We start from the raw sequence: 19,011 nt of genomic DNA on the forward strand, positions 1-19,011 counted from the left end.
GGTGGGCCAGAAATACCCTAACAACAGAGCTTTTTTGACGAGCATCCTGTAGCCGACGTGAGCACCACAGAGTCCCTCGTGTATATCCTAGAGGACTCTTTGGCCCTCTTCTGGTGTAATACACCGCAGCCACGGGCCGAGGTAGGACTTCTTGTACAAGAGATTTTGTCGAAGGGCATACCGAGCTGCTTTACGCTGAATCTTTCTTGATTCAGCTCGATCATCGGGGAGTTCCCCCCGACTGAAAAATCGGATCAAGGGGCCCATCCAGGTGTCACCGGGGTAAACGGGGCACACGACTTCTTCTAAATATCCCGGCTCGGCTAAGACTTCCACGAGAACTGACTTGTTCAAGTCAGAGAACGAGGTGGAAGCGAGCCGAGAGAGGGCATCAGCTCGTTTGTTCTGCGACCGTGGTATCCTTTGGATTTCAAAAGATTCGAAGTGTGCGATCAACTGGTAGACCTTGGCGAGGTAGCGATGCATGACCTCTTCTCTGGCCTCATATTCACCCAGTATCTGGCACACGACGAGTTGTGAGTCGCTGTAGACCAAGATGTGCACGGCTCCGAGCTTACGGGCTAGCTGCAGGCCGGCGATGACCGCCTCATATTCGGCCTCATTGTTGGAAGCAGCGAAGTCGAATCTTAAGGCATATGAACACACGTCTCCCTGGGGGTCTTCGAGGAGCAAGCCCGCTCCACTACCCTCACTGTTAGACGAGCCATCCACATGCAGGATCCACCGCTGAGGTTCGGCAGTAACCGGGGTACTCTCATTCACATCATCAAAAGTGAGCTCGGCTAGAAAGTTCGCAAGTGCCTGAGCCTTGATTGCTGTACGAGGTTCGTAAGACAAGTCGTACTCTCCCAACTCGATGGCCCATTTAGTCAGTCGTCCGGAAGCCTCTGGCCGTGATAAGACTTGTCTGAGGGGCTGGTCAGTTCTCAGACAGATGTGGTAAGCCAAGAAGTAGGGTTTGAGCCTGCGAGCAGCGTGGATTAAGGCCAGCACGAGCTTCTCTGCCTGGGTATACCTGGTTTCTGGACCCCGGAGGACTCGACTGACATAATAGACTGGCATTTGTACAACCTCCTCCCTTATCAGCACTGCGCTTACTGCTTCGGCCGCGACAGACAGGTACAAAAACAGCTTGTCCCCTGGCCGAGGCGAGGTGAGCGTTGGGAGGTGGTGAAGATACTCTTTTAGTTGCTCAAAGGCCTGTTGACATTCTTCAGTCCAGGAGAAGCTGTCGGCCTTCTTGAGAACCTTGAAAAAAGGTAACGCCTTGGAGACTGACTGCGACAGGAACCGGTTCAGCGCTGCCAACCGCCCTGTGAGCCTCTACACCTCACGGATGGACCGAGGTGGAGACATTTCTTGGATCGCTCTTACTTTATCTGGATTAGCCTCAATGCCTCGCCTTGAGACGAGGTAACCCAAAAATTTTCCCGAGGTGACCCCAAAGACACATTTCTTGGGGTTTAACATCATTCGGGTCTTCCGGAGGACCTCAAGGGCCTTTTTCAGGTCAGAAAGGAAAATGGAGATCGTTTGACTTTTAAGGAGAATGTCATCCACATAGGCTTCGCCATTTCGCCCGATCTGGGATTTGAAAGCTCGGTTGACCAAGCGTTGATACGTGGCCCCGATATTTTTCAGCCCGAAGGGCATGGTGGTGTAGCAGTAGGTGCCTTGGTCAGTGTAGAAGGCCGTCTTCTCCTGGTCCTCTGGACTCATTCCGATCTGGTGATACCCTTTAAAGGCATCAAGGAAACAGAGGACCTCATAACCCTTTGCCGAGTCCACCAAAGTGTCGACCTTGGGCAATGGGTAACAGTCTTTGGGGCAGGCCTTATTGAGGTCGGTGAAGTCGACGCACATCCTCCAAGCTCCTGTGTCCTTCTGGACCATGACTGGGTTGGATAACCAGGTCGGATACTGGACCTCCCGGATTATCTTTGCGGGCAGGAGCTTGTCCACTTCTTCACCAACAGCTCGGCTATGCTCAGGGTCGAGGTGCCTTCTTTTTTGTTTGACCGGACATGCCTGGGGGTCAACGTTAAGTTCGTGTAGCATGATGTGATGCGGGACTCCTTGGACCTCATCTGCGGCCCAAGCGAAGACGTCCCGGTATTCTCTAAGAAGATCCACCATTCCTTTCTTAACTGAGTCAGGCAAACAGATGCCGACGCAAATCGTTTGATCCGGATTCGTGGGGTCCAGGAGAATCTCCTCCACCTCATCTCCGGTTTCCAGCCTCTGGAGCTTCGCCGTTTGCTGAGGATCGATGCAATCAATTGAGAGAATGTCCGACCTCTTTTCGGACCTTCTATTAGAAGTTGATGGGGAGGCCGCTTGTAAAGTGGCGAGGTAGCACTCCCGGACAGCGCAGACGTCGCTGCTTACCTCGGCGACCCCTACGGGGGTGGGAAACTTAAAACTCAAGTGGTATGTTGAGTATACCGCTCGCAAAGCGTTGAGCGTGGGTCGTCATAGGAGCATGTTGTACGGGGAGTCAGCCTTCACCATAACAAAATTGACAGGGATAGTTCGGCAACGGGGGTGACGACCCACGATTACCGTCAGGGTCACCATCCCTTCGGGATGCACAACGTGTCCCCCGAATCCTACGAGAGAAGTTTTTACCGGGATCATGTGCTCCCTGGCCAACTTGAGGCTCTCAAACGTGCGGAGATACATGACGTCCACCGAACTTCCCGGGTCAATGTAGACCTTCTTCACAATGTAGTTGTTGGTGAGCACTTCAATCACCAAAGGCTCATGGCTGCTAGAGGCAGTTGGGACATGATCACTGGGTCCGTAGGAGATCACCTCGGATAGGCGAGAGCTTGACTCGGCCTGATCCGAATTGACCTGCCTGTAGGACCTTTTCCGGGAGTTCTGACTGTCGCCTCCCGTCGGACCTCCGGCGATGGTGTTGATGACCCCAGCTATATTTGACCCATATCTCAACCCCTGACCCGAAGATCCGTCTCCGGGAGGCCTTCTCGTCTCCTTAGGATCCTCAGGGGGCCTACAGCTGCTTCTTGATACCCGCCTCTCCTCATTGGCGTTGGTTACTCCGGCTTTCGCGTCGGGGTTCATTACGTTGGTGACCACCACCTCGGCGGATGAACTGCTTCAGGTGCCCCTGCCTGATGATGTTCTCGATCTCCCTCTTGAGATCGTTGCAGTCCTCGATTTCATGCCCGATATCCCGGTGATACAGACAGTAGAGGTTCGAGTTCCTCTTATCCCGGCTGCCGAACATCTTGGGAGGGGCCTTCCCGAGATTGTTCTGTTCCATCACGGACAACACCTGGGACCGAGTAGTGTTCAAAGGAGTCAACTCGGACTCAGGGATGGATGCTTTCCACTTGGAGATTCGGTCGAACACGCTGCGGCGGTCTCGGTTAGGGCTTTGGAAGCCACTCCCTGCCCCCACTTCACTTCGGCCAACCTCTTTTCCCCTTCGGGGATCGGTCCTTGAGCGGGTGGTCTGGACCTATTTCTTCATGCGGTTGAGGTCTTCGGCCTGTATGCCCTTCTCGACCTTCAACCACAGTTCATGGAGTGTGCGGGGATACTTCTTGTGGATCCCCGTATTGAATACCCCGGCAACGAGCCCATGGATAAAAGCAGCAATGGTGACCTGCTCATTAGAATTAGGTATCTGCACGCTTTCTTCGTGGAACCTCTAGACGTACGACCGAAATGATTCTCCCGGGTTCTGTTGCATGTTCAATAGATAAGCCGAGATCCTGGTCGTAGGTCGGGAGGAGACAAAACGGTGAAGAAATTTCTCCACTAATTCCCCCAGGGTTGAAATGCTCATAGGTTCTAAATCCCAGAACCATTTTCGAGCTGTCCCCTGGAGGAATACTAGGAAAGCCCGGCATATGACGGGGTCAGGGATGCAATACAGGCGGAAGGCCGAGATGAAGGCATGAATGTGGTCTTCAGGATCACCTCGACCGTCGTAAGATGGTATCGAGGGGAGCTTGAAGTTGGGAGGAAACCTCTCCTCGTTAATGTCATCCGTGAAGGGTGGAGCCCTCTGGTAATCCACCCCAACTCTCTCCATGGGTCGAGGTTCCTCAGGTCGTCGGCCCAAGAGCCCTCTTGACAATGACCTGGTCAGGGAGGCTACCTTAGAAGTGGCCTTAGAGAATGGTCTCTTTGAGGCACTTCGGCTCAAGCGCCTCCCGTCAGATTCTTTTTCAGACGAGCCTTCAGAAGATCCATCTGACTTCCTTTTAAAGAACTCGGCTTTCTGCTTGCCATGTCTCTTAAGATACCTCCCTAACTCCTCAAAGATGTTAGGGTTCTCGGTTACAAACTCGGCCATACGGGTTATGGTTTCTTCGTTTGCGAGCTGAGTCCTCGGGGACTCCTGCCCTTCGGAAATATCTTCTTGCTGAGTCGCATTACTCTGCTCAGCCCCAATAGTGAGAGCTTTCCTGTTCCTAGAACGCGTAGGCTTCATCCTTTGATGTTTTCGCTTTCCCACAGACGGCGCCAATTGAAGAGGTGAATTCTGACCGGTTGGAGTGAACCGTGAGCTGGTAGTGCTATAGCTGGAAAGGTCACGGCGGTCCTGGTCACCTGCTTAGGTTACGAGAGGGGCTGAATCCCCTTGTAGAACTCCGAAACTTAAGTCAGTTCGGGATTGGGAAAATAGTTTAATAGAAGAGAAAATCAGTGTATGGTTTTACCAGAAAATTGGTCATCCCCTTTCTCAGTAGAAGCCTTGAGTATTTATAGAGGATGGAGAGGAAAGAGGGACTGCTGGCACTGGTCCCTAGAGATCTGCCATGGGCAGAACATCAAGTTGATGTGATGGGCTTCTGCAAAAAGGCGCGCCGGAACAGTTGTCAGAGTCAGGCGGTGCATGTCAGGGCAGCTTTATCAGAAGTGTCAGAGGTGTCGGAGGTCAGGTCCCGCAACTCCGGTGGTCAGGTCTCTATACTTTACTTCGGCCTTATGATAGAAGATCTTGACCGAGGTGATAGCTGGGCCGAAGTCACGGCCCGAGGGGACTGCCGAGGCGGGGGTTCCAGGAGTGCCACAGGGCGAAACCCCAGCACTATTGGAGTTGGAAATACCCTCCTCACTTAACGGCATCCCCCTTCTGGCTTGCATGAGAACTCACTGGACTTGAGTACTGAGGTACCCGAGATCCTCCCGAGAGCTTCATCTCGAGATGAGGTCGTCAGGGACGATCTCACCATGTATTATTGCCATGGTTTAACTCGGGATGCCCAGTGAGCTGAATACCTGAGTGATAAGAAGTCAATTTGCCAGGGACGATGTCACCATGTATCATTGTCACGATTTAACTCAGGATATCCAGTGAGTCGAGTATCCGATCGACAAGAAATGATTGACATGACATCTATACAGGCTTTTGCAGGCCTACTCTGCTGTGCGACCAAGTCTATAGCCGACCTATCGTAGCATCCTACCTCATTAAAGTAACTCAAAACCCGATGATCTTCTCTGAGACTCTACTATAAATACCCTCCTTGAACTTCCAAAGGTAACACACTTGAAGAACTCTTATTTGGTTATCTTTTATCGATATCCTTCTTGTCGCTAATTTAAGCATCGGAGGTAAACTGGGGGGTTAGCCTCGCCTTTACCTTTGATTTTAAATAGGGAACCTCAACTCAAATTTGCCGACTGCGGTCCTCCTTGGGAGTCTGGCCTCGGATTTCTATAAGTACCAACTGCGTCTTTTCCTTGAGAGTTGAGGGGCCATAGTGTTAAACTGTTTGGAAGAGGTCACAAAAAGGCAAAAACAGCAGCAGACAGATAGTAGTGTTTGTTTATAACTGCTTCATTCTCTACCGTTTTTACACTTAGTTTATTATTCTGAGTAATACATTTCTGTTGTTTATTATTTTGAGTAATATATTTCCTCACTATTTTCATTAATATTTCATTTCATATAGATGTAATGTAGCTTCTTATAACTTAAAACGTCTTTTCTATTATGTTTTAAAACTCGGACCCGGCAATAATTCGGTCAAATTTAGGGGTCAGGGGTTGGTCGAACCTGTTTAAAAATCAGATGACATCATCATGATGTCATAAATATGTATTAAATATATGTAACGTTAAATGTTATAAAAAGTACATATACTTTGGTATTTCCTTTTTTCTTACACATTTCCTACATATCATACACACAAAACAAAACCAACTTTGAAAACTCAAGTACATACAACCCAACCAATAACCTCACAAATTAGGATTAACACATAGCTTAATAAAATTCAAAAGCACTAAAGTTCGACTCCAATTTGATATTTTCAAATTCTAAGTCAATAACTAAATGTATGAGACTTGTTTGAAAATAGACATCAAAATTCATGATGCAAATGACATTAGAAAAAGTTTTAGGAACTTTGATACTAATTTGAAATGTAAGTAGGGGAAAAATGAAATGTTCAAAAACATAAGGTAGCCATCTCTAGTTTCTCACTCTATGCTGTACATATGCTATCAATATAGTTGCATTCACGTTTCTGGAACTTTTGTTCCTATTCCCTTTCTTTCACACTTTCGTTTTCTAGCTTTCCTTGTGTCTTTTAATCTTTTCTCTTATCAATTTTGTCTTGTAGTTCTGGGTCTTCATCTTTGATTCTCTTTTCTATATTAATCAAACAAAAACATGAAAACTTATTAATTTCGTTCTCTTCTATCCATTTGCATTTCTCTTTTTCTTCTCTTATTTTGTTTCTTGATCTTAGATCTGCAAAATTTCCTTCTTGATCTTAGATTTGTATTACTTGTTTAGATCTATAAATGGCAACAAGTCCACTGTTATAGATTTGCTTGAAAAACAAGGAAAGAAAGGTTGATTCTTTTCTTCTTCTTCTTCATCTTCTTTCCTTTCGGGAAAAAGAGTTGCAAAACTTTAGGAAACCAAGAATCGGGTCTTCAAAATCCCGGTTTTTCTTGGTTCAACCCGGTTGTTGACCGGGTTTGACCGAGCCATTTGCCAGCCAATTTTCTAACTAAGCTTGGATCGGATGTCTAACCGATTTTCGATTCAATCGGTTGAATCGGCCAGTCTAGTCCGAATTTGAAAACTTAGCTTTTCTAATCTCCCTTTGTTCCCGTTGTTTTGCAATGGAACCCCTTTTATCACTTTAATAATGAGAGAGATTGGATTCCAACCTGCGAGGAAAGAAAAAGAAAATAGGGTAGAGTAGCTTAATTGAGGTTTCCTTTCTGTTCAATTGATACTCTAGTACCACTTCATAGTTTTGTCGACTGAATCCTTATTTATGGTGTTTTTATGTTTTTTTTTGCTTTTCTTGTTTCTTTTCGGTGCTAATTTTCACAGGTAAGAATTTTTAGCAGCAGATAGGTAGTTACAGGCTTAGCAGCAGGCTCCCTTGTGGAGGTTGATATCCCACATCGGGGTTTGGGGGGTTTGGGGTAGAGTAGATAAGTCTCTTGTGAGATCCTCAAAAGTTGCCGGCTTTTGTGGGTTCTCACGGGATTTAGGTTTATCCAAATATCAAAAGTCCTTTGGGCTTGGAAAAAAGACATCAGCCTTATTTCGAGGGGTTGGGATCTCGTTAGGTCTTAGCAGCAAGCTCCCTTGTGGAGGTTGATATCCCACATCGGGATTTGGAGGGTTTGGAGTAGAGTAGATAAGTTTCCTGTGAGACTCTCAAAAGTTGCCGGCTTTTATAGGTTCTCACGGGATTTAAGTTTGTCCAAATATCAAAAGTCCTTGGCCTGGAAAAAAGATAGGTAGTTACAGGCATGATCCTTGGCCTGGCACCGTTTTCATATCAAGCAATGAACAGGTTAACCAACTTAACCATCCATGATCCATCTAATTAAGTTGGCCAATCCTTGATTGCATTTATGGCATGGCTTGTTTGGTGATTCCATCTCCTTATTTGCTCATTATTCATCCTAATTCCTAAATGATCAACCCAAAAAAAAAAAAAGAAAGCCACGATTCTTAATATATTCTCCAAATAATGAAACTCGACCGCATTCTGTGCTCCATTGCTTCCTGTGCGCATATAGGAAAGATGGGAATTATAAGTGATAGCTGTATCCATGCAAAGCCAACAGTCAAAGCTCAATAAAGATCTGCAGATCCTGAAAAACAAGCTAATTCACTTCGTTAATAACCAACCAAGCCATTTGGCTTTTCTGCGACATCTTATGTAAGGTACCGAACAGGATGGGAAACTCTTTTGACACTTCCCATAATCCATATCTACTGCAGCAGCACAACTATGGCAGAGATGGCAGTAAGTTTGCACCAGAGGCACAAATGCTATACGTCCCCAACAATCTATTGAAAAATAAATGTTCAATTTGTACACCGTGTGGATGATACGTATTCTAGACATGCATACAGTAAGAGAGACCAAGAAGAGATTAAGCTTGGCACTTCCAGTTATTATGCAGCCCAAGACTTGTCCTATCTTAAGTACAAGGACACCAAAAACTGAGAGAGAAGCACAAATTCGCTCACAACAGTGGCAGGAGAATTTATGCCCAGGAAGGGGACAATGTCGACTTGCAACCAGTTCTCAACTGTTGAGCCAACCACGGCACCGGCCACCAGCCCTCCAATTGTAAATAGAGTAGCCTTCCCTGCAGGCAAAACCAATTACCTCCAATTTTATGTTTGGGTGCATCACTTCCACAAAACATTCAAAACAAGCCAAATCTTAAGGTTTAAAGCATTATCTACAGCATCCTGATAAGTAATTGAAATAAAATCATCTGAATTGATGATTAGTGCTTGGTTGAAATGCACGCTTATAGTATGCCAACCAACAAAAGGTGATTTTAAAAACGATGGCCAAAGACCCAATATAGATAGCTTGCCGCTTATGTTGCAAAACAAACTGGCCACAGCAAACACACATACTCAATATTTGCTAAACATATACAGCAACATTTGAATGCAAATGGCCAGTTTGCATTTAATTGGAGGCTATTGAAATCTCCTCTCCTTTTATTCCATTGTCCATATACAGCCTCAGACACACAACTGCAGTTTCTTACTGCAGGTTACATCAACATTTTCACATTGAAAATCATATTGTTCCTTGTATACCTCTAGTTACATATAATGAACATTAAACAGTTTGTGCCCAATGCATAGCACTAGATTTTCTTTTCTATAAAGTAAATTATCATTGTATGAGCTCAAATCACACATGATACAGTTTTGGCAATACATGCCAAAAAGAAGAGAGCCAAATAGAAGCATGTTCTGGGACTGAAGTTTGCAATAGAGATGGTCAAAGGTGCAGCCTTTGAAACCAGTGCCAGGATTGATGTATTTTGTGACTATCCACATACCAAAATGTGTGTAATGGTAATACTAAATGGAAAAATCAAAATAAAAGCATCCATAAAAATTCTCAATATGAACATATACTCACCTATTTTGACATTTTTCTTTGTTATGAAGTATAAGGATGCCCCAAAACTCGATGCTAGAATAAGTCCAGGGACATCAGCTCCAGCATATGGTGCTGCAGATGATGAGGCTCCATTTACATAGGTTAAGACCATTAAAGCTCCATACACTCCTGCTTGTATGCCTAAATCTCCAGTTGAAGGCGCTTCAACAGAGACTGAATTTTTCAGCCACTGGGGCATTGGTCCCAGCTTAGGAGCACTTACAGGCTTAACATCAGCATAGCGGATGCTGCTGCTTACAACTTTTCCCGCTCTTCGCTGTGATAAACTCTGCATTAGCAGCATATCATATGCAGCCTCTACCTGGGAAACAATGACCTTATTACTCCAAAAAGGCTATTAACCCACACAAAAAAAAAAAGATGAACACATTATATTCTGAAACCAAGCAAATCCTCTGCATACGGTGATAATTAACTAAAGGACAGGTAACAATGTATAGACACCAACCTAGTATTTTACCGAAAATGCAAGACCAGCATTAAGATTGTTTTTGGTCCATCATTAACTTATGCTTATTATTCAAAGCAGGAGAGAGACACGCAGAGAGAGAAAGATAGAGAGAGAGAGAGAACTACTCCTTTCTAACAATTCAACTACAGGAAAAAAATGCACTCATTGATATTTCATTGTAATTGACGAAACAGCTCGTGATACTAATGTTAATGGGTCCAATAGGTTAACTCAATGTAAAAAGGCCGAACCCTAACCCATTAGCTTCTAGTTGTTCCAAAAAATATCCAGCCTTGTGGAATAGGAGAATCAAATAACATCACCAATCCTTCACCACTTGCCCTGTGTGAAAACAAGTAAGAATACAGGCACTCATGCAGGCTACAAGTAGTCAGATCTCAGGGAGCAGAAACTCAGGTATAAGCTTAAAAATTGCTTTCAGTTCAGACTGCAATAAAGTGTTTCAGTCTGTGAACAGTAATATTGGTAACTAAGTTCGTTTTATCACCTTCATATTCCTATTTTATGCTGTAAGTTTTCATGGTAGTAATAGACCAGGAATAAACTGCTGTTATCACCACGCGAGATGGGCACGCATACCAGAAAGGATCAAGCAAAAGAAACCTTCTGGTAGCTCATCCACTCTACCATCTTACCCACCCATGTTCCTTTCCTAGAACCAAAGGCTAACACCTTACTGGTGAGGAGGGAGGTGGAAGAAGAAGAGACAGCCAAAGCAAACTTGTAAGAAGATCAAAGTCCAACATCCTTATTGTCATTTTTTCTAGGCCTTTGAGCATTCAACAAAAAATATATGACTTCACAACAAAACTCTTGCCAGGATTGCAAGGGATGCACACCATCCGATTGCTAAAAGAGTATAAATGAAGTGAAATTGATACATCCTCCAAAGCAACAACGTCTTCAGCAGATTCTGGCACTGGCATACAACTAGACATGTTCTACATATATATAGAAACTAAAATTGCAGACTTCATCATTAGGAATTTTTTTTTAAGCTTCCTGATATTTATATTGATAAACTTTTAGCTGGGAAAAGTCACTGGTAGCTATCCGAATTGCGTCCCAAACAACTACAGAAATAAATATTTTATTCCCTGAGAATTACTTCTATTACCGGGAAAAAGAGTGCCGGATTTTCTATACTACTCCTTCAAGCTACATAACCAGTCCACTTAAAATCATCAGAGACAGAGCCAAGCCCCATCAGAACTCAAAAATACAACACCACAATCCACGTAGAAAATCAGCAGGCTATGAACCAGCAATCAAGAAGTGAAGCATTACAAGCTACTAAAAGCAACAACACGAAGAGAAAAAGATCCTAACTTTCAAGGCAAAAAGAGAACCTTTTTTTTTTCCTCGCCTTCCAGAAAATGAAATACTCATATTCATCCCACTAAAGCATATCTAGGAAATCCAATGCAACCAGTACGTAATAATTCAACAAAAATAGTCGATTAAAGACTAAAATGAAGAACCTTGGCAATAGTTTCTTTGTCATCATTGGAAGAGGCAAGAATCGAATTCTTGGCTCGGACAATATCCTCAAAAGAAGCTCCTTCTGAGATGCCCAAAACTTTCAAGGCACTCTCCAGGGACATCTCGAAAGGAGCTGAGTCGTCGGCTCTGGAGCCAGCTTGCGGAGCTGCAGCTAGCAAGCGGCGATTAAGGGAGAAGAGTGCAGACCATCTTGGACGATCATGGTTCCTGGGGGCAACATGGGCTGAGCTCAGGTGGGGTCTAGGCCGGGCTGGGCCAGCCGGATTATGACCAATGATCGTACGGTCTGGCCGGACCGAGAGAGTTGAGGCCACCATGTAGAGGTCTATAGTACTCGCTTGTAATATTCTTGCTCGTGCAGAGAAATTAGTAAGTGGATTTCAGTAGTAGAACTCAATCTTGAGTGTTTATCTTTTCCCCCGGAGGGAAGGGGAGGCGGATTTGTGCAAATCAAAGAGAATTTTGTGGGTGTTGTTGTGTGTTGAATTGGTGCATCCTCTGTTGTTGGAGTAGTGTAGAAGGAAGGGGAATGAGTCTGAGGTGGGATGCGTTTGGAATTTGGATTCGCCTGTGTTTAGCCAATTTTTGTGGACCATCAGATGTTTGCTTCTTCGAGTCCATAATTCAATTCAAGAATTGCTTTGTGATGTTTTTGTCTCCATTTTACATGGCAACATTCATTTTGTAAAGTAACATCTACCACAAAAAATGGAAAAAAAAAAAGAAAGTAATTTTTAAAAGAAATGTCACATTTTTTTTGTAATAAAAGTATATATATACATATTAAGCGGATTGTAGAACTCCTTCATTTTTTTTATATTACAACTAGAATGAAATCAGAACGTCAATCAAATGCTATATAGAGAAAAGTGGTTAATTTCAGAAATTCGGTTAATGAAAAAGAGAAAAAAAAAGGAGATTTTTTTTGGGAGGGGGGGGGGGGGTGTTCTTGTAAGAAAATAAAATGCTCTATCAAGCGATTGATTTGTGGCCAGGACAGAGGTGCAGAAGAAGAAGAGGCAGTTGAATACCGTTAGTCTTTTGCAGATTAGAGGAATTAGAAGAAAGAAAAGATGTTGGGGGGTAGCTGGAGGTTCTCCTTCACAATCACAATCGCACCACCTTGTTTCTCAAATAAACGTAAATATAGTGCTGCTGCTACTACCACCACCACTAGTGGATATGGATTTTACTGCAGAGCCCTGGAGGATCAACAGCAGACTCAGCTCACTTCTACTACCCTCAGTGGAAGTCAGAACAAGAAAAAAGTAGTGATCGTGGGTTCTGGCTGGGCTGGTCTGGCCGCTGCTCACCATCTCTGCAAACAGGTTCCCGGCACAACTATCATTACTGCCAAACTAACCATCTATGTCTGAAGTTCATGATGCTTCATGATTCGATTTCAGGCGTTGGATGTGACGGTTCTTGAAGGTGGCTACGAATTTGGGCCCAAAAATAGAACTCTTGCTCCAGATGATGTTGGCATTCGAGGTGAGATTATTATCCTCTAACTTCTCCACTCCTTTAAAATTTTCCTGCGCCAGAGAGATCGTTTTCTTCAGTTTACTTTCTTGTGAGATATTGGTAGCCCACTAAAGAGGAAAGATTCTTTATTCATATCAAACATGGCAGTTTTAGGCTTTTTACCTATGTCAATGATTGTGGTCTAATCAATGGGAGAATTAAGTTATTAAGACAGCAAAGTTTCTACTACCCTTTACCAAATAGGTCTCTCCTGCATGTTTATGTATCGTGCAATTTCTTCATTGCTTCCAGGCTTCTGGTATCCCTACAAAAATATTTTTAATCTAGTTGATGAGCTGGACATTAAGCCTTTCACAAAGTGGACGACCTCCGCAGTATATTCTGGAGACGGATTGGAGGTAACTATTATTGCCAGTATTTTCTTTGTTTTCAGCTTGCAATACAGCAGAAACTTGCTCTAAAACATAGAATATGTCACAGAATGTATTGCTTTACCCTTGTTTTATCATCTTTGGTCATTGTCTCAACGATTTTTAAGCCATTTCTCTGCACTATATGAGCTATTATTTCAATGAGATAGAGGATGAGTTCTTCAATGAGCATTCCTTGCATGTCTCATATTGCTCCAAACTTAAACTGCTTTGAATGCTTTTTGCTGCCATTCTTCAGGTCAAATTTCCTCTATTTCAAGAGGTACCTCAACTGCCAACACCATTTGGGACATTGTTATATACTCAGGTTTGTCTTCAATTATTATGGACATCTTTATTTCAAGAATAAAATCGATTCCAAAGGTAATTCACTTTTGTAGCTTGCTCGACTGTCAAGGGTGGACATGTTGACATCTCTTCCTCTAATGGCTGCTGGTATGTTCTCTTCAGGTGTCTTGTCTTAATTTGAAAAAGCATCTTAATGAGCCACGACTACCTTCTCTACAGATGAGAAAAACATTTATATTGTATTTGCAGTGATTGATTTCGACAACACTGACGCTGCCTGGGAAAACTACGACCCAAGTAAGTAGTACACTCTGTACCTCACGGACTTTATGCCTCAAAAAGATGGAGTTTTTGGGTAAGATTTAGAACATTGTTACACTTCCTCATATATAGATTGGAACTTTTAGTTACTGCAAGGGAGCTCTTTCGACAATTTGGCTGCTCAGAGAGGCTGTATCGCTATGTGCTTGATCCACTGCTACAAGTGGGATTGTTTGCTCCTGCAGAGCGATGTAGTGCTGCAGCGACTCTGGCAATACTTTACTATTTTGTCCTTGCTCAGCAGGTTTTGCGGCTTTTTTTATTATTTTTTATCATTGAATTCCATACATTACTGGATTATGCTGTGTCATGCCTACAGTTCTAGATGCTATTATCTTATTTTAGATGCTCCTAACTGTAGATGCTGTATTATCGATTTCTCAATAACTATTTCTTCATATATCATGCTTCCGAACTTGATATAGTATGTCTCAAAAAACAGTAAGAGAGTACTTGTAGATATCTGGAAATCACATCTTGTGAATTTGGACTGCAAAAAGATGCTTGACAAGTTTATTTGTTTCATAGAATGATCTGCTGCAATCTTTGCTTAATGAAACTGTCAGTGAGTACAAAATTCTGTTGGAAATTCACCAATCAAAAGGGAATCAACAACATTCTGGAGCTAAAATATATAACATGCATTTCACTTCTGCAATCTTTTTGTCTTCTTGTTTTCTTATTTACTTCTTCCTGGAGTGATCTTAGCATTTTACTTTTGCTTTGTTGCTGCAGAGACATTTTGACTTGGTATTGTGTCGAGGGACAGTCAAGGATAAGATTTTTGGTCCATGGATGGATTCACTTAAATCCCAAGGCTGTAAATTCCTGACGGGAAGAAAGGTTACGGATATAACTATTGATGAAGAGACAGGTTGCATATCTGAGGTCGTTTGTGGGAAAGAAAGTTTGAAAGCTGATGCTGTAATTTTTGCTATTGGAATCTCCACTATGCAGGAAATAATTGAAAACAGGCACGTATCATGATATAAGTTCATTATTGACATTCTAAAAATAGAAGGGTTAACAACCCTAAAAGTGCTACTCTATTACTGTTCCATCGACTGCGACCATTTTGGCTGCTGTTAAATCTTGAGTTTTAAGCTTAATAGTCCATAAGACAAAGAATAAAAAGTTTTGGATATTGTTCTATGGTTTAGAAATGAAACATTCCTCAGAGGTTCTTTATGTTAAATAAAGCAACGTACAACTGCAAGATATCTTGAAAGAGAAGAATTCTTCTTACTTCGGTTGGCTTCTCTTTTCCAATACTAGTGCAGCATTATGTACAAGGGAAGAGTTTCTGAAAGTTTTAAACTTGGACAGCATTGATATCCTCACTGTGAAGCTGCAATTGGACAGAAAGGTATATGCAATGAATTTTTCTTAAAACTGTTCATATGATTAGTGTCATATATTCCTGTCATCTCTTGCTTGTCCTTAGGACATGCAATTGTGTCCTTACGACTTCAATTTCACATGAATTTGCTGTTGGTTGAAGCAGTCAAGAAAAACAATTAACACTGGAAATCCCAACTTCTGGATCATTTCCCTTTATTTTGTTGCTTATTGCCTCGCAATCATTTACAGAGGCACATCATCTTTTCTTTCTTCTTCTTTTGCTCATTCTATCTAATTGAATTTCTGACCATATAAATCATTCAAATCCATTGCACATGCAAAATAGACCTGTCTCAGTTTATTGTTGTTCATTAATTAGCAGACAGCTATACATTTGTTTCTTAGAAAATTGAGTAAGTTCTAAATGACCAGGTTAGCATACCAAATGCAAGCAATGTGTCCTCCAGATTTGATGATTCAACTGGGTGGACCTTTTTCAACCTGAACATGATTTACGATGAGCATAATGACGATTTAGGAACAGTTGTTCAAGCTGATTTTGTAAGCACGCATAACCCTTTTTCCCTCCTCCGTCTCTCCCTGTGTCGGCTAGCTTCTTGCTCCTTTAGAGACAACAAGTTTCTTAAATTGGTATATGATACGATATGATCGTCTGATCTCTGTTTATGTAATGATGCACAACTGGTGCAGTATCACGCCAATGATCTGTTGCCTCTCAAGGATGAAATAATAGTCAAGAGAGTAATGTCTTGCCTTTCAAAGTGCATTGGCGATTTTGAGAAGGCTGTGGTGGTTGATAAAGATATTGAAAGATTTCCCAAGTACTTGCCACACTTCTTTCCAGGTTGTCCTCTTACCACTTTCTTTTTGTTCCCAAAGAGTGACATGGTTTTAATTTTCTGCCATGGGTTACATTTATTGTTCTTGTCTTATGGTAGCATTTCAAAGCCAATAAATTCAACCTGCCTTTTGGTTACTATCTTTTTCACTCAGACAAGCTTGCATCTGGGAAACTTCTTCTTGTCAGCAGGGGGAACTACATGTGAGGTTTTATATGATTAACTGTCTCCACGCATTATCTATTGCCCCAAATCAAATAAAATAGACAAATGGCTACCCCATGAAAATTCTTTATTCACAACATGGAATTTAGCACAGTATTTTGACTTCTCAATAACTGATCTTGTAATGATTTGGTAGTGTTTTCTTTGCCAATACCACAGGATATTGCCCTCTCATTCTCACCCCCCCTCCTCCCTCTCTCTTTCCCCTTGTTCTTCTTGATTAGGTTCTTACAAGTACATGATGCGTGGTTCTACATCGTTCCCAAATCTGTTCATGGCTGGAGACTGGATCATAAGCCGTCATGGTTCATGGTCACAGGTTTAAGCTCATGAACTGATGTCATTCACTGATTGACAACTTGCTGGTATGCTTGTGTGATGTTAGGCAGTTCATTCTCTTTTGTGAACCTTGACAGGAGAAATCTTTTGTTACGGGACTCGAGGCAGCTAACAGGGTGGTGGACTATCTTGAGGTGGGAACTTTTGCTAAAATAATACCTGTGGAAGAGGATGAGCCTCACATTCAAGCTTTTCGGAGTCTAAACAGGAACCTTGATGAATTGAGGGGGCAGCTTCCATGGTCAGACTATTTTCTACAATGATGCAGTTCTGTCTTCTGATTGATGTTCAGCATTTGTTGCGCGGTTTGGAATATTCCTTGCTGAACAGTATTAAATAGATGCTCTCAGATCCCAACAATTGTGGTGTGGTGTGGTGTTAGGAGAGGTGGAATTCCATAGAAACAGGAAACAATACAACAGTCTCATATGTTTCCGCTTTACCTCTTTGATCTGTCAAAAATGCGGATCAAGACTGGAAAATGTTCTACTAGTTGCTAGGTGTATCATGAGCTTCACGAGATTAGCAATCTTTTGATGGAGGACTGTAAAAATTGACTTCATCAGCTTGATTCAATTACTGCATTTTGATCCATCTATTGCAGTCATTCACACAGTGACTAAGGCAATATTACCCTTAACCATCTTTTTACTACATACATAAATCTCGTAAATTTGAACGATAAGAATGGAAATTTGAACGATAAGAAGCTGGTCTGCATGAATTCTGAACGATAAGAATGGAAAGTGACAAAAATGGGTAGTTCTAATCATTTAAGCAATCATTTTCCAGCTGATTCTCCATCACTGTAACCTTTACAAAAAAGAATTCTTTTAGCCCTTCGTCCACAAGGCGGTAGCTCTCACATATCGCATATTTTTCAAAAAGTAGAAGTTATTGCTTTTCTTTTCCACCATTTTGTGGGCTTACTCCCACAAAAGAGAAATAAGAAGGTGGTGGGCATGGGCTTACCATTTGTGCTCCCTGTCAGGATATAATCAAATCGAGTCAGAGTAAATATCGCTATAATCGAGCTCGACTCGACAGTAAAGAGATATTGCTCAAATTCGAACGAGCAGCAGAAATGAGTTCGAACTTGAACTCGAAAAATAATTCGAAAACTCAAGATCGATTCGATTGTGCTTAATTTTCTTACGAATATGATCAATCCCTAGTACTAGATTCGACTACAAGAGTAATTCTGATAATTTATACAACTCTTTAAGTCTAAAACAGTAAAATTGTAATAACTAAATATATAATTTTTAATTAATTACTTTGTATTCGATAAGATTCAACGAGCCACCATCCTTGAAAAAACAATACTCATGCTCGAACTCGACTTGAATAATTATCGAATTACCTGCACTCGACTCGCACTCGATTTCGCGAGAAGATCGATTTGATTACCTTCAGTCCTACATAGCGGTAGGCCTGTTAACGGGCCGGGTCCGGGCCGAAATTCATTATTTCGGATTCGACCCGTTTACCCGACGAGCCTCGGATCTGGGTCGGGTTTACCCGAAAAAAAATCTATCAAAACTTACAATTTCTAACAAAAATAAAAAAAATTTGTAAACTAACTTCTAACTAATACAAAAAAAACCAAATAAGAAAAGAAATCAAATTGATCTTACTCAAATACATCACCCTAATCAAATTATATTGATAAATATGTATATTTTAAATTATTAATCCATTTATATCCCGATCCCGATCGGATACGAGTCAGGATACTATATTTCGTATCTGACCCATTTTTTGTTTGACAAAACGGATCCGGGTCCGGATTCGAATAACGGAATTAAATCCCTACTCGTACCCGGAATAATTTGACGAATCCGGTCCTACACAGCGGATGGGATTCATTTATTTCTTTGTTGTTTTCCTGTATTCATTCGTGGCAGGATATGAAATGTTTTGAACTTCAAAACCTTCTCAATTATTTGGGTAAGTAATGGCCCCCTAGCTACAGCAAGTGGCAACCGGCAATTGGACGGGAGCTATAGCCTACCCCCATGGGTCCGCCGTTCGGGTTCTCGTAGCAATCAATACAACGCGTTCACGATTCTTCCACCACGTTTGGGACCAATTAGTCTATTACTCCTACTGCTAGTAGTTGACCACTGTGGTACAGAGCCACAATTTTCTCTTATATACGTGATTTTTTTTTTAATCTCTCCCCAGCTCCTACACCCTTTTTCACCCCTAATCCCATGATTTGAACCTTAAATTTGACCGTGAAAAAAATGTTTAATATCAAAACC

At 42.4% G+C, this 19,011-nt stretch overlaps 2 protein-coding genes across 4 annotated transcripts; one reads left to right on the forward strand and one right to left on the reverse strand.

The window, feature by feature from the left end:
• Positions 1 to 8,131: 8,131 nt before the first annotated feature.
• LOC113782847 (protein CHAPERONE-LIKE PROTEIN OF POR1, chloroplastic) lies at positions 8,132 to 12,061 on the reverse strand. Its single transcript, XM_027328779.1, has 3 exons — positions 11,433 to 12,061; positions 9,438 to 9,780; positions 8,132 to 8,637 (listed from the first exon to the last, which is right to left on the reverse strand). The coding sequence occupies exons 1-3, from the start codon at positions 11,769 to 11,771 to the stop codon at positions 8,462 to 8,464; spliced, it is 858 nt and encodes a 285-aa protein (XP_027184580.1). The 5' UTR covers positions 11,772 to 12,061; the 3' UTR covers positions 8,132 to 8,461.
• Positions 12,062 to 12,427: 366 nt separating this feature from the next.
• LOC113748441 lies at positions 12,428 to 17,351 on the forward strand. Of its 3 annotated transcripts, XM_027291997.1 has the most exons (14): positions 12,428 to 12,782; positions 12,861 to 12,945; positions 13,231 to 13,337; positions 13,609 to 13,677; positions 13,751 to 13,805; positions 13,908 to 13,955; positions 14,066 to 14,223; positions 14,715 to 14,953; positions 15,255 to 15,345; positions 15,753 to 15,881; positions 16,032 to 16,185; positions 16,335 to 16,383; positions 16,630 to 16,724; positions 16,822 to 16,947. In XM_027291997.1, exons 1-14 carry the CDS (start codon positions 12,528 to 12,530, stop codon positions 16,854 to 16,856), a joined length of 1,569 nt encoding a protein of 522 aa, XP_027147798.1. In that variant the 5' UTR covers positions 12,428 to 12,527; the 3' UTR covers positions 16,857 to 16,947. The 3 variants fall into 3 exon arrangements, with proteins under 3 accessions (XP_027147798.1, XP_027147796.1, XP_027147797.1); XM_027291995.1 differs by lacking the exon at positions 16,335 to 16,383 and having other exon boundaries at positions 12,429 to 12,782; positions 16,822 to 17,351; XM_027291996.1 differs by lacking the exon at positions 16,335 to 16,383 and having other exon boundaries at positions 12,429 to 12,782; positions 13,267 to 13,337; positions 16,822 to 17,351.
• The last annotated feature ends 1,660 nt before the right edge of the window (positions 17,352 to 19,011 follow it).

Source organism: Coffea eugenioides, chromosome 9, assembly GCF_003713205.1.
Source record: "Coffea eugenioides isolate CCC68of chromosome 9, Ceug_1.0, whole genome shotgun sequence".
Lineage (NCBI taxonomy): Eukaryota > Viridiplantae > Streptophyta > Magnoliopsida > Gentianales > Rubiaceae > Coffea > Coffea eugenioides.

Excerpts from the sequence above, each read along its gene's own strand:
- LOC113782847 (XM_027328779.1), bottom strand. The coding sequence starts at position 11,771 with ATGGTGGCCTCAACTCTCTCGGTCCGGCCAGACCGTACGATCATTGGT. Across the intron at positions 9,781-11,432 it reads ACAAAGAAACTATTGCCAAG|GTAGAGGCTGCATATGATAT; the intron begins GTTCTTCATTTT and ends ATTGTTTCCCAG. Across the intron at positions 8,638-9,437 it reads AAAGAAAAATGTCAAAATAG|GGAAGGCTACTCTATTTACA; the intron begins GTGAGTATATGT and ends TTTTGCCTGCAG.
- LOC113748441 (XM_027291995.1), top strand. The coding sequence starts at position 12,528 with ATGTTGGGGGGTAGCTGGAGGTTCTCCTTCACAATCACAATCGCACCA. Across the intron at positions 14,224-14,714 it reads ATTTTGTCCTTGCTCAGCAG|AGACATTTTGACTTGGTATT; the intron begins GTTTTGCGGCTT and ends TTGTTGCTGCAG. Across the intron at positions 15,882-16,031 it reads CAGTTGTTCAAGCTGATTTT|TATCACGCCAATGATCTGTT; the intron begins GTAAGCACGCAT and ends CAACTGGTGCAG.